This window comes from Halichondria panicea, chromosome 9 (assembly GCF_963675165.1).
Source record: "Halichondria panicea chromosome 9, odHalPani1.1, whole genome shotgun sequence".
NCBI classification, from domain to species: domain Eukaryota; kingdom Metazoa; phylum Porifera; class Demospongiae; order Suberitida; family Halichondriidae; genus Halichondria; species Halichondria panicea.
The window spans coordinates 885517-899005 of NC_087385.1; the positions used below are offsets into that span (position 1 = coordinate 885517).

The following is a 13489-nucleotide window of genomic DNA, read 5'->3' on the forward strand; positions in this document are numbered from 1 at the left end:
TGTTACAAGCTAAAGGGGAAAGCACCTGTAATGTTAATTATTCTGCTGTGTCAGCACTATGGGCTCTATTTGGATCATGAAATAATTTGTAGCTCAGACTAGACTTAACTTGACTGCTAGATCTGACGACAAGCAAGCTAAGCCATGGATGAAGATGAGCTCCCATCACTGAGTTTCCCATCCCCCTGGAGCAGGAATGGGCGTGGCATAGACACTACAAGGGGTCGTGGCAGAGGTGTAAGGTAACTTCATACCAAAACAATCTGAATATTTCCGTATGAATACGTCTCCTTTTTTGCTACCTCCAGATACTCTGCGCTGGATGTGAAGGATCTTGACGAGGTGCCACTCATGAGTGAGGATGGTGTGGGCGGGAGTGATGAGGAGACTGTGTGGGAGGGTGGTGGAAGCCACACAAGATGGCAGCGACGGATACGCTCACACTCCACACTAGTGAGCCTGCTCTTCAACGGAGGGTGGGTTGTCGTACTCAAGAAGTGAGTGAGAATTCAGACTTTTGACCAATAAGTTGCTTAGCTTTTCAGGGCTCACAGGAATATTAGTAATTACTACCAAGTCCTTGCTATTACAATGTACTACATACTGTGTTGAAATTTCCCGCACAGGACTATGTAACTATGTCATCATTGTGTGTGTGTGTGTCCGCAGCTGTGTCTCTTCACTGCTCTCTGTGTGTAGACGTAAGAAACAACCACAGTCACGGACCATCAGTCTTGGCCACACTGTGAGTGGTCACTCGTACCCAGTGTAACTACCTCTATTGTTTACTACACAGGACAACCATCAGAGGTACGCACACAACAAGATATGCAATCAGAAGTACACCATGTGGACCTTCTTCCCAAAGGTGAAAAAAATGATTTTGGAAGCTCTAATAATTGAAGTCACATGTTCTCTCTCTCTCTTTCATGACAGATTTTGTATGAGCAGTTCAAGTTCTTCTTGAACCTTTACTTTCTGGCAGTGGCTCTCACTCAGTTCATTCCTCAGCTCAGGATAGGCTACCTCTACACCTACTGGGCTCCACTGGTGAGGGGGGTAGACTAACTGGGTAGGTTACCTCTACACCTACTGGGCTCCACTGGTGAGGGGGGTAGACTAACTGGGTAGGCTACCTCTACACCTACTGGGCTCCACTGGTGAGGGGGGTAGACTAACTGGGTAGGTACCTCTACACCTACTGGGCTCCACTGGTGAGGGGGGTAGACTAACTGGGTAGGTTACCTCTACACCTACTGGGCTCCACTGGTGAGGGGGGGTAGACTAACTGGGTAGGCTACCTCCTACACCTACTGGGCTCCACTGGTGAGGAGGGTAGACTAACTGGGTAGGCTACCTCTACACCTACTGGGCTCCACTGGTGAGAAATTTCAATAGCCTAAGAATTGGTTTTTCTGTCGTGATTTATTTAAAACATTTTCTGTATGATGGTCTAATGTATGTTTCTGGCCTGCAGTGTTTCGTGATTGCCGTGACAACACTGAGGGAGTTCTACGATGACCTGAAGAGATATTGGAGGGACAGGGAGATCAACTCACAACGATACCACAAACTGACTCCCAAAGGTACACACACACACACACATACAACCCTACTGAGATATTGTACGCTCACTGCCCTGCCAGAGTACGACCACTATATACTGAGAGTTTGTGTATTTTAAAGCATAGGCTTATTTGTACTCCTGGTGTATGCCACACCTACCAGTCTACGTGTTTTCTGAAATTTAAACCACCACCAGAGCTCAACAACTGAGACTTGTGTAGCTCTTCTTATCCTAAACTACCATATACTCTCATTCGCACTCTCCAACACATGCAGGGAGAGTGGTCACTACAGCCAGTCAAATACAAGTCTCTGACATTCTTATCATAGAGAAGGTACACATTCCAATACCCCATTCCCCATACCCCATACCCATCAGTGAAATCCTCCCATTCCAGAATCAGCGTGTGCCTGCTGATCTGATTCTCCTACGAACCACTGAGAAGTCTGGAACATGTTTCGTACGCACAGACCAATTAGACGGAGAGACAGACTGGAAGTTGAGGGTGGCCACTTGTCAGGGTTTGACCTCCAATGAGGTAGGTCATGTGATCAGCGGGCCTAGTCATGTGATGGTTTTCTCAGGAGTTGTTTGGCGTCAACGGCTCAGTGTTTGCAGAGCCACCTCAAAAAGATATTCACAGCTTTGTCGGAAAACTTACAACGGTAATTTGAAGTATTATAAATGTATCACTGTCCCATTCCTATGTAGCAGAATTCTGATTCCGAGACCAAAGAAGACCCGCTTGGAGTGGAGAACACACTGTGGGCCAACACTGTACTAGCATCAGGATGTGCAGTGGGTGTGGTTATCTACACTGGGGGTGATACGAGGAGCGTCATGAACACCACCACCCCAAGATCAAAGGCAAGGGACCCCCCCACACACACAGACTGTATTCAATGCATGATAATGTACATACCACTTGTATTGTACGGCTGTATGCACATGATATTTCGATTTCTCAATACTGCAGATTGGTTTGGTAGACCTGGAGATCAACAGACTGACCAAGATTCTGTTCCTAGCCACTGTAGTGTTCTCTGTAGCCATGCTGGCACTCAAGGTTCGCACAACCTCTGGTGTGTGTGTACTAGCATCATCACTGTACATGTAGGGTTTCTCTGGGCTCTGGTTTGTGTACCTCATTCGATATGTCATCCTCTTCTCCTACATCATTCCAATCAGGTACCCACTATAGGCTCTTGAACCACAGTCCTCTATATAGTTGTGTGTATGAGTAAGAACACCCACCACACACACACACACACAGTCTCCGTGTGAACCTGGACATGGGTAAGGTGTTATACAGCTGGAGCATACAGAGAGATCGTCTCATCCCGGACACCATTGTCCGTACCAGCACCATTCCTGAGGAGCTGGGCAGGATAGAGTACCTCCTCACTGACAAGACTGGCACTCTCACCAGGAATGAGATGGTGAGGTCAAGGGTCATAATGAACGTGTTTAACTTAGTATTAATGTCTACAATGGAAGCTTTGTTGGCATTTCCATAGAAGGTACTGGTCTGTCTACCGTACATTTAGCGATAATGTGAGCTAGTGAATCTTGTCTAGTGTAATACATACATGTAGTTAACTTGGAGGAGTTACTGGTCTGCCTATACTGCATGCTTTTGCAGTCTATATACTTCGTATTGTGAGTTGGTGAAGTGATTGTGAGGATCGATACAAATGTAGTTAGCTTGTAATCAGATACTGGTTTACCTGCTCTTCTTGTCTGCAGGTATTTCGTAAGCTCCACTTGGGTAGTGGTGCCTACAGTACAGAGTCCATGCCAGAGGTGAGCCTATACTGTCAGTACATTGTGGCATTATTATCATCATCATGTATATACAGGTGAAGGAGAACGTGAGACAAGTGTTTCAGGAGCAGTCAGAAGTCATTACTCCACAAACTGGGCAAAGACCTGCAATCGTAAGACCCAAGCTACACATGTCTCATAAAATGAGCTAAGTAGTGTACAGGATTTACTCTGAGAGGCGTTTTTGCAGAAAGCATCCTAGTAGAAACACTGATCGTTACTGTCGAGAGGTATGCCTACTAACTGTACTACCCCCCCCTCTCAAACAGTCTCAGCGAGCATCCATTAATCATCTGTTTGAGTGTGTGAAGGCGATTGCTCTCTGTCACAATGTGTCCCCTGTACTGGACGAAGATGAGTCACATGACTTGGAGGACGGGTCATGTGATAGTGGGTCAGAACAAGAGGCAGTGGTGCTGTACGAAAAGGATAGGTCTAACCAGAGTGGCAGTATTTCATATCAAGCCTCAAGTCCTGATGAGGTACAGTTTGTTAGAGAAGTTCCCTCAATACAAGGTCCTGTAGTTGAACAAGCCATAGCTTTCTCTCGTTATCTTAGCTAAAATGCTAATTACACCATCGATTGAAGAGTATGATTACACAGATAGCTCTAGTAAGGTGGAGTGAGAGTGTGGGACTGACCCTGGTGGAGAGAGACCTAACCAGCATGCAGCTACAAGGACCCAATGGCCACAGACTCAACTACAAGATATTGCAGCTCTTCCCCTTCACTTCAGAGTCAAAGAGGATGGGCATCGTTGTGAAGGTACATGTAGGTTGTTATAGTTTGTACGTTTACATGTACAATGCACAGTAGTAACCGCTTACGCTGTGTGCCTACATCTTGTGTACCAGCCTGTACAGCTTACGGTTTTATTGTGTATACGTACTGCTACTCGATGTGGTTGATGCATGTACTTTGTTCCTACACACTACCTCCCCCCCCCCCACACACACACTACATAGAGTGTTGATAGTGGTGAGATAGTGTTCTACATGAAGGGTGCAGACACTGTCATGGCTTCTATAGTGCAGTACAACGACTGGCTGGATGAAGAAGTACGTGAGAACACAGAGACAGACATTGAGTGTTTATAACTGAGTTACGAGTGTGTCTTTTGAAAGGCCATCTAATGATCAGTGATTGCTTTTTGATCGAACAAGCACGGGCTGTTTTAGCCTTGGTGATTTTTTAGCTACATGAAATTATTAACCTTTTCATATCTCCCCATTAGTGTGGTAACATGGCGAGGGAGGGACTGCGTACTCTAGTGGTGGGGAAGAGGGTGCTCACTGAAGATCAGTACGCCAGCTTTGAGGTACGTGTACAAATGATCTTACATGTACATGTATGTAGCTACAAAGCTAACAGCACAGCTGACCATTAAGAGAGCTTTGTTATAGTGTGAGTGTTCAGTAGCTTGCTTTGAGAGGGATGAAATTAGTAGTACCCAAACTTGCATATTTTTACGGCAGTGTGTAACGCAGCTGCATGGATTGTGTGTCAGTGTACATGTACCTCCCTACATACACTTCAGACTCGGTACAAGCAGGCCAAACTGAGTGTGACTGATCGGGCCTCCCAGGTAGCGGCAGTTGTGGGGGGACTGGAGGAGAATCTGGAGCTCCTCTGTATCACTGGAGTGGAGGACCAGCTGCAGGTACGTGGTCTAGCTTTGCACATAATAATTCCGACATTGATACAATTAATGTGCGTGTGCGTAAAAAGACCTTACTGTAATGCCACGTAAATCTGCATGATAGAGGCTGACTCTATTGAATAGTGTGCTTTAGAATGGACATTAGGAGTTTTTGTAGTTGATAGCTAACTTTGATTGCTCATACGTACCTCTAGTTGAGTTCATACTCCATTGCAGACTGATGTCAGGCCCACACTGGAGCTGCTCAAGAATGCTGGTATCAAGGTGAGCCATCTCTACATGCCTTGGGGCAGGTCTCTAGGGTGAGTGGTCTTCTGATGCTCCATAGAATACCTTATGTATACATGTTGCTGTACTAGAATACGTGTGTGTGTGTATGCATACGTGCTTTAATTAAAAGTTCAAACCACATATAAAAGCTATAGTGTTGTCATAGTACTTAGTTAACTGTTCATACTATACACTGTGTACAGGTGTGGATGTTGACTGGGGACAAGTTGGAGACAGCCACTAGTATTGGACGTAGCTCAAAGCTCATCTCTAAGACACAGACTCTCTTCACCTTCAAACAAGTAAGTCAGTTCTCTGCCTGGTCATGTGATGACATGAACCCCCCTCCCCCCTGTGTCAGGTGGGCAGCCGGAGTGAGGCTCACACTGAGCTCAACAACTGGAGGAAGAAGAACGACTGTGCTCTCATAATAGCAGGGGATTCACTCGAGGTATGCACTGTACTCTGTACTTTACATCAACCACTGCCCCCTGTCTTATATCCCCGCACTCCTCCCCTTTAATTTGAGAAGCTTATTTGTATACAATGTAGAAGATTGGTAACCAGAAGATAATTGTATAGAGAATGGGCTTCATTACGCCCTTATAATCAATCATACATGTATGTCCCCAGAATGATGTGTATTCATATCGTACAGTCAGCAATTCTTGGCTCCTGCCCTCCCCATAATACATACATGTACGTAACATGCATTCCCCACTATAATGAAAAGTTACCTGTTTGTGAACCCCCACCCACACCCACACCACACACACACACACAGCTGTGTCTCCAGTACTACGAGAGTGAGTTTGTTGAGCTGGCGTGTCAGTGTCCAGCTGTCATCTGTTGTCGGTGCTCGCCCACTCACAAGGCACAGGTCGTCAGTCTCCTACGAAACCACACCCACAAACCCGTATGTGCGGTGGGGGACGGGGGTAACGATGTGAGCATGATCCAGGCGGCTAATGTTGGAGTGGGGATTGTGGGGAAGGAGGGGAAGCAAGCATCTCTAGCAGCTGACTTCTCTGTCACTCAGTTCAGCCACATCAGTCGATTATTAGTCTGGCATGGGAGGAACAGGTGAGCCCCTATAATTAATGAGAAAGCTCCACTATGTATACATGTGCATACGATCATACAAGTGAACAAATTGTGTGTTTAGTAGTACTTTTCTTATAAGTTGTCATGATTATATTTTTTGTTTAGTTACAAGAGGTCGGCTGCTCTAAGTCAGTTTGTGATGCACAGAGGTCTCATAATCTCCGTCATGCAGGTGAGTGTAGTGTGTGTGGGGTGGTGTGGGTGGTGTGGTGTAGTGTGTGTGTGTGGGGTGGTGAGTGTAGTGTGTGTGGGGTGGTGTGGGTGGGGTGGTGTGTTGTGTAACTAGATGTGATTCACTGATGCCTCTCCCTTGCAGGCTGTGTTTTCTTCTATATTCTACTTTGCAGCTGTAGCCCTCTATGAAGGAGTGCTCATGGTCGGGTGAGTTGGGATATTACCTATACATTGTAAAATTTTCCGTTACCCAAAATTCATACCATGAGTATGGTAGCTACATGTAAACTTTGATTGTCTGTAACTGTTTAGGGAGCTATGTATATATTAGCTAGGGTACATGAACCCAACACCCTACCCACCCCCTCACACACACACACACACACACACACACACACACAGGTACTCCACGATCTACACCATGTTCCCTGTGTTCTCGCTGGCTCTGGATGAAGACGTATCAGCTGACATTGCTCTCATGTACCCTGAACTCTACCAGGAGCTGATGAAGGGACGATCTCTCACACTCAAGACATTCCTCATCTGGGTCCTCATCTCCATCTATCAAGGTTAACCACTTGGACTCTTTAAAGCTAGTGAATATTGACCACACTTGTATACCTGTAGGTGCTTGTAAAAGCCCACTTAATTGTTTATTTGCTTAATTTAACCTTGCTTCTAGCTGTACGTCTTTAAAACAGCCATAACTTTAGTATCGTTGATCCAATGTCAAAAATATTATGATTTTCTGAAAGCTTAGAAAAATACCTTTTAAATGATGTGTTTAAATCCAAAATTCAGGCGGGGCCATAATTTGTCATTCTTCGGCTTTGGTCATGGTCCAACCAAATTGGCAAATATTTTTATCTCTCAAATATGAACTTTGATGACACCATTTGAAAGGTCTCCTTCTAAGCTTTCAGAGAAAATCCTGAAAATTAGATCCACGGAATTCAAGTTATGGCAGCTAAAAGCGTCCCTGAACTGTTAATAAAATAATGGTGGTACGTTGTACATCTTTCAACAGCCATAACCTTAGTACCAACAGTAAGCTTCCTACAGTATTCTTGCCCCATTTAATTTAACGTTCACAGAACTCTCTCTGTCATAGACACACCTACCAACACCCACTCCCCCACACACCACACCCCACATACACACACACACACACACACAGGTGGTGTGATAATGCTGGTGGGATTTCTTCTCTTCGAGTCGCAGTTCATCCACGTTGTGTCCATCACGTTCACGGCCCTCGTGCTCACAGAGCTACTTATGGTGGCACTCAAGATACGAACATGGCACTTCCTGATGGTCCTGGCCGAGGTCGTCTCTGTCGTCATTTATATCCTCTCTCTCTTTGTCCTCAAAGATTACTTTGGTGAGAGTTGTTAATACGTACGCCTGTAATTCTAGCAACTGTGTGAGTGGAAACATTCTCAGTGACTGTTACAAATTTTTAAATTACTGATTGCTTGAGGCATGATGTATCAGGAGCAGTTGGTAATCACTGTAGTATGGTGGTGCTGATGGTATTTCATGTGAGTGCTTAGAAATTTTCGAACTTAATTATGTGAGTTTTGGCTAGCTAAAATATTCTACAATTATTGAACCCCCCCCCCACACACACACACACACACACACACACCACACACTGTAGACTCCTCCTTCTTACTGACGTTTGGTTTTGTGTGGAAGACGCTGGCTGTGACTGGAGCAAGCTGTGTGCCACTGTTCATTGCCAAGTTCATGCAGCGATGGTGTGCTCCCTCCAGCTACACCAAGCTACTCAAGAAGAACACCATGCTTAGAAACTGTTGCAAACTAACTTGCTAGTTTATGTATATACAGCTAGTGCAAATCAATTTCAATCACATAATTTTTATTTTATCGATGCATGACCGACATTAATTCCTCACGAAGTAGAATTTTGTACCACTCTCTCAGCACATATACATATACGAGTTTCAAATTTAACAACAATAGTTAATTAATTTTGACATAATTATGAACAATGAGAATTTTTATTCAATGATCGACCATTAATTTGAATGATACAACATACATACGTATATATAATTTGATAGTCTCAATTAATTGCTTGGAGTTCCCAGTCTCTGGTAGGCAGTCTCACACTCCAGACTCATCTCTGAGCCTCGTGTCAGCGATGGTCGTCCCGGTTCCCTACGATTAAGGAAATTACTGATGATTGATTCCGAGTCCTCCCCCGGCTCCACTCCCCTCACACCTCTACTGGGCCCACCCACTCCACTGTGTCCTCCCACGCCTCGACTACTGCCAGTGTGGGTCCCAGCGTTGAGTATAGCGTCCAATCGTCTCATCCTCTCCTCATTGCGACCAGCCATGCCGTCCACATCCAGGGTAGCTACAGAGAACTGGGACTGACCACCTACAGGGAAATGAAGGAAACAAGATTACGTGTTAGCAAAGATATCTCAATGAAGTGAAGACATGGATGACTATTATGGTAGGCATGTCATGCTGTGACGGTAATTAACAGTGTACAGTAATACCTACATGTACGTCTTAATCACTTTTAAGGCAACATAATGTAGTTCGATAGGCACTTACACAACAGTACACAGTAATTAAAAGCATGCAACACACACACACACACACACTGTACACAGTACCTGCTGACTTGTTTCTGACCCCACTGGGCTGACCCCTATCCAGATCACGTGTATGACTCGGCCGTGGGTCCTCTTGGAGGAATGGATCAGCTGATGAAAGAGGCACACCCTCAGAGAACGATGGCAGTTGGCCTCTAACAACGAGAGCAGGTTTCTTCTCTCTGTTTCTCATTCCAGCCAATCTCTCCTCTTGATAACGCAACATAGCACCTTGCTGTACCTCCAGGGCACTCTCAGTGCGTGGTGGATTAGGGAACTGGGACAGAAGCTCAGAGTGTGGGTTCTTATACTTCAGAGATGAGAATTGTTCAACGTTTGCATTCAATGCTGAGTTCTGAGGTTGCCTGACTCGAGGTCCTGCTGAAGCTCTCGGTGCTGGGACTGTGTAATTAGGGGCCGGTTGAGGTTGAGTTAATCTGCTAGTTTTCATCTGATCAGACAGTTGTGCTTGCAAGTGCATTCTCATAGCAGCTAGCTGTGTTAGGATGGAGGACTCTGAAGCAGGAATTGGGGTGGCCTCACTTCTTTGTTGAACGATGGGGGCTGTTGGTACAGGTGTTGGTACAGTTTGCCTGGCTTGGTTACGCTGTATGGTAGGAACTGGAGGCGAGGAAGGTGGAGGTGGTAACATTGTGTGTTGTGATGACGGCTGTTGAGGGATTTCCCCTTGATGTTGGGAAATCCCCCCTTGTTGGTTGAGCTTCTTCCTCACTGTAGGTATGGGCGGTGAGCTAGACCGTTGTTGTAGCATTGGATTGACCGGTTGTGCCATTTTGTCGACTAGATTCTGCATTTTCTGCTCTGCCAGTAACTGTTCTTGTTGCTGTTCTTTATGCAGCAGCTCCCTCTGTTTGATTATCAACTCTTTTCGACGAATTTCAGCTTCTTTTTTAAGTTCCTCATTCTTACGTTTGAGCGCCACCTCTGTGAGTCTTTCGCTCTCACGTTCTTTTTTCAAGTTATTGGCCAGTTTCAAACTATCATTTTCTAATCGTTTGATTTCTTTCAGTTCTTGAAGTTTCTCGGCTTCTTTTTCTTTTCGTTTACGATCTTCCTTCTCCTGCACTTGCCGACGAAGGTAGTCACGATAGCTTTCCTGGTCCCCTTTCTTTTGGAATTCGTCGTCCATCTTGCCATAAGTGAGTACAGTCTTGCTGCTATGCTGGGGGGAGCCTTCGTAGCTTCTTCTAAGTGGAGAGTCGTCAGTGTTAGCAAACTCTTGACTGTGTCGAGGTGTTGTGCCCGAGCGGTCATCATTGATTCTCTTCAATTTCTTCAGGTCTGCAACGATATTGCCACTTTGATCGCGAACAGGAGCGCCACAACCACCTTTACCAAACGGATCATAAATTTCAACCTCTCTTCTGAGTTCGTATTTCTCTTTCTCGATTTTAGTTTTCAATTCTCGTTCCTTTTTCTCTTTCATCTGTTTTTCTAGTTCCCTTCGATACGACTTTTTGTCAATTTTAGAGCTTTTAGTTGATTTTCCGTGAATAGGCGAGGTATCAGAGTCATATTTTGTTCGATTTTCCTTTCTCTCATCTGATCTTCTCATTTCTGGTTCTCTCTCTCGTTGTTTTAAAGGCTCTGCCCATTCATCACGATGTCTAGTCATATGAGCAGGCACATTCGGAGGTAGGTAGGGATTGCTATACTCTTGAGGAGGAGGGTAGTACGGATACCTGTAGGGATCTGGTCGATCCTGATAGTACATGTCCCTCGGAGGCTGTGGGGGGTAATAGGAGTGTGGCATGTAATAGGGGTGTGGCGGTGGTGGTGGTGGTGGGGGGTAGTGCTGGTACATGGACGGGTGTGGAGGATAGTGTTGCTCATTCATCGAGGGTGGTCTCCTGGGATCGTGTTGCGGCTGTGATCTTGCTCGAGGTGGCATCTTCTCTGGTGAAAATTGCTTGCGTGGGATTTGTTGTTTTGGTGGGGGTTCAGAGAGTCCGTTTTTCTCTTTCATTTGTGCTCTTAAACTTTCAGCGTATTCTTTCTGTCTGTTTCTCTTAGCCTCACGATCGTTGTCCCCCACTCCCAGAGTTGTTATCCCGCCCACCGTGTGTGTGGGGGCAGATATGGTACGGTGTGAGGGGGGTGAGGGTGAGCGAGTGTTGTGCTTTTGTCTGGCCCACGAGACTAGTTCCTTCTCCTCAGAGTCCCAGTCTCCATTCTGCAGAAAGGAACATACCAGTTGAAGCAGGAACAGTTTATCTTACACGTACACTCACTAATTAAGCCACTTTTACACATTTTGCACAAGCGTACATTAATACTTTGTACTAGCAGTTGAGGGACTTCATATTCTATACAATAAACGAACAGTCATACTGGTTGAGTGAGCTACAGTAGTGCTACATGTACAGGATATCACAATGCATGCAAACAGTTGTTTTACTGCATTAGTCTTTCATTATAAGTGTACACTGTACTGTGCATTCACAAGTGATTGGCACATACAGTACTTTGCTACAAACTCTTCACACATTTCACACATTCTGTTAGTACCTTTCCATACTGATCCACACGCTTGAAGCTGACAGAGGGCTTGCTATCCTCCCACCTTCTCCGAGGCTCAGCTCCATCGCTACGGTAACTCCTCTCTTCGGCCATCTTCCGCTCTTTCATACTCCCATAATCCAAACCACGATCCCTGTCCCGAACCAGATTGGTATCAGAATGAGAAGAGAGCTCGCTGTCACGTTTATATGCCATATCTCGTCGTATATCGGAAATAGACTTTGACTTCACAGGTCCTTGTGTTTTGAGGTAGTCTTGGTATTCCGTTTCCCTCTCTCTACGCAGTGTGGTAGCGTGGTCAGTGGAGTTGCTACCACTGGGGAGAATACCTCGAGGAGCCCTGCATGGAGGTGTGTGTGAGTATTAACAATATGTTATTAACACACTGGGCCATGGGGACATGATTTATATAACGGGATTATGCTGTAACCTAATGGTTTGTTTTAAATTTGTGGTATAGAACGCAAGTGGAAACGAGTAAATGGCTTGTACGATACTTTAGCAACTAAGTGTCAATTGTGAAAAAACTTGCAATACAACCTTGTGGATAGCTAGTTTCCCACCAGCCCCAATAGAGGGCTTGAAGTGGTGCTAGACTATACTATAGTGGATTGTGCTTGTAAAGGGCTTGTGTGTGGTACAGATGCTTGTGGTTGCTACATGTACGTACAGCCATGCTTTGCTTTTGCTAGGTTATGTCAAATACCTCTCATCCATCATCCTACTCCTCTCTTGATTGAGCTTAGCACGGTGAGAGCTTATAAACTGCTGCACATCTATTCCCGCCATCTTGCTTTGATCATAATTAATTCTGGCTTTGATCTTGGCTTTTGTTTTTTACATGGCTGGTTACTATGGCTGGGGAAATCCCCTACGACTTCGACTGTACTCTTGACCCCTTCTACTGTTCTAGTTCAAATTAAACGAAAATAGCCACATGGTGAAAAATTGAAATTCAGAGAAAGAAAGAAGATGAGTTCTCAAGGCATTTTCTCCATCATTGGGCAGTTCTTCAACGAGTACAGGTCTGGTACTCCAGTGAAGCTTAAGCTGGTGGATGCCTACCTCACCTACGTGCTGCTGACTGGGATTATCCAGTTTGTCTATTGCCTCCTGGTGGGAACTTTTCCCTTTAACTCTTTCCTCTCTGGATTTATCTCCTGTGTAGGCTCCTTTATCCTGGCAGGTGAGCAAGCTATTCTCTAATACAGTATAGTGCTTGTAGCATGCTGTAGGAGACACCAAAGTTAGTTTCCTATTCCGTTTTATATTTAATGTGTGTGTCTTTATTGTGCAACAGGAATAACCTACATGTACGACGTATTGTGCTGTGTGACCACCCATTCATTGATTTTCCATGATTATTGTCAAATTTTTACTTGTTTCTTTCTCTGCAGTTTGCCTCCGTATTCAGAGCAACCCTGAGAACCTGAGCCACTTCAAGATATCGCCAGAGAGAGCGTTTGCTGATTTTATCTTTGCCAGTCTCGTCCTCCATTTGGTCGTCATCAATTTCATTGGTTGAACCAGGTCTACATAAACACATGATCTTTAGCGAATTTATTACAAAAAAATGTGAACTGAAAATATTAATTTGTGCATAATTCAATGCTACAAAAGTTTCACTTGTTCATGAATTATGATCAATCAATTATAGTTATTACCGTGCCTGGAGCTACATATAGTACGTATACGTACAGTATATACCTGGGATG

General features: G+C 44.9%; 3 protein-coding genes across 4 annotated transcripts; 2 read left to right on the forward strand and 1 right to left on the reverse strand.

Moving 5' to 3' along the window:
• Positions 1-43: 43 nt before the first annotated feature.
• On the forward strand, positions 44-8621 carry LOC135340825 (probable phospholipid-transporting ATPase IIA). Of its 2 annotated transcripts, none has more exons than XM_064537228.1 (29): positions 44-242; positions 309-497; positions 670-745; positions 797-868; positions 937-1050; positions 1478-1586; positions 1843-1901; positions 1965-2105; positions 2152-2232; positions 2279-2434; positions 2544-2633; positions 2685-2755; positions 2841-3006; positions 3314-3370; positions 3427-3504; positions 3661-3873; positions 3996-4157; positions 4358-4450; positions 4627-4710; positions 4930-5052; positions 5269-5316; positions 5526-5624; positions 5684-5773; positions 6107-6405; positions 6532-6598; positions 6743-6807; positions 7003-7169; positions 7778-7981; positions 8261-8621. In XM_064537228.1, exons 1-29 carry the CDS (start codon positions 145-147, stop codon positions 8434-8436), a joined length of 3447 nt encoding a protein of 1148 aa, XP_064393298.1. In that variant the 5' UTR covers positions 44-144; the 3' UTR covers positions 8437-8621. The 2 variants fall into 2 exon arrangements, with proteins under 2 accessions (XP_064393298.1, XP_064393299.1); XM_064537229.1 differs by having other exon boundaries at positions 2282-2434.
• LOC135340827 (centrosome and spindle pole associated protein 1-like) lies at positions 8566-12636 on the reverse strand. The gene is made up of 4 exons (XM_064537232.1): positions 12481-12636; positions 11763-12114; positions 9255-11427; positions 8566-9010 (listed from the first exon to the last, which is right to left on the reverse strand). Exons 1-4 carry the CDS (start codon positions 12561-12563, stop codon positions 8694-8696), a joined length of 2925 nt encoding a protein of 974 aa, XP_064393302.1. The 5' UTR covers positions 12564-12636; the 3' UTR covers positions 8566-8693.
• Positions 12637-12695: 59 nt separating this feature from the next.
• On the forward strand, positions 12696-13442 carry LOC135340864 (dolichyl-diphosphooligosaccharide--protein glycosyltransferase subunit dad1-like). Its single transcript, XM_064537284.1, has 2 exons — positions 12696-12960; positions 13172-13442. Exons 1-2 carry the CDS (start codon positions 12747-12749, stop codon positions 13297-13299), a joined length of 342 nt encoding a protein of 113 aa, XP_064393354.1. The 5' UTR covers positions 12696-12746; the 3' UTR covers positions 13300-13442.
• The last annotated feature ends 47 nt before the right edge of the window (positions 13443-13489 follow it).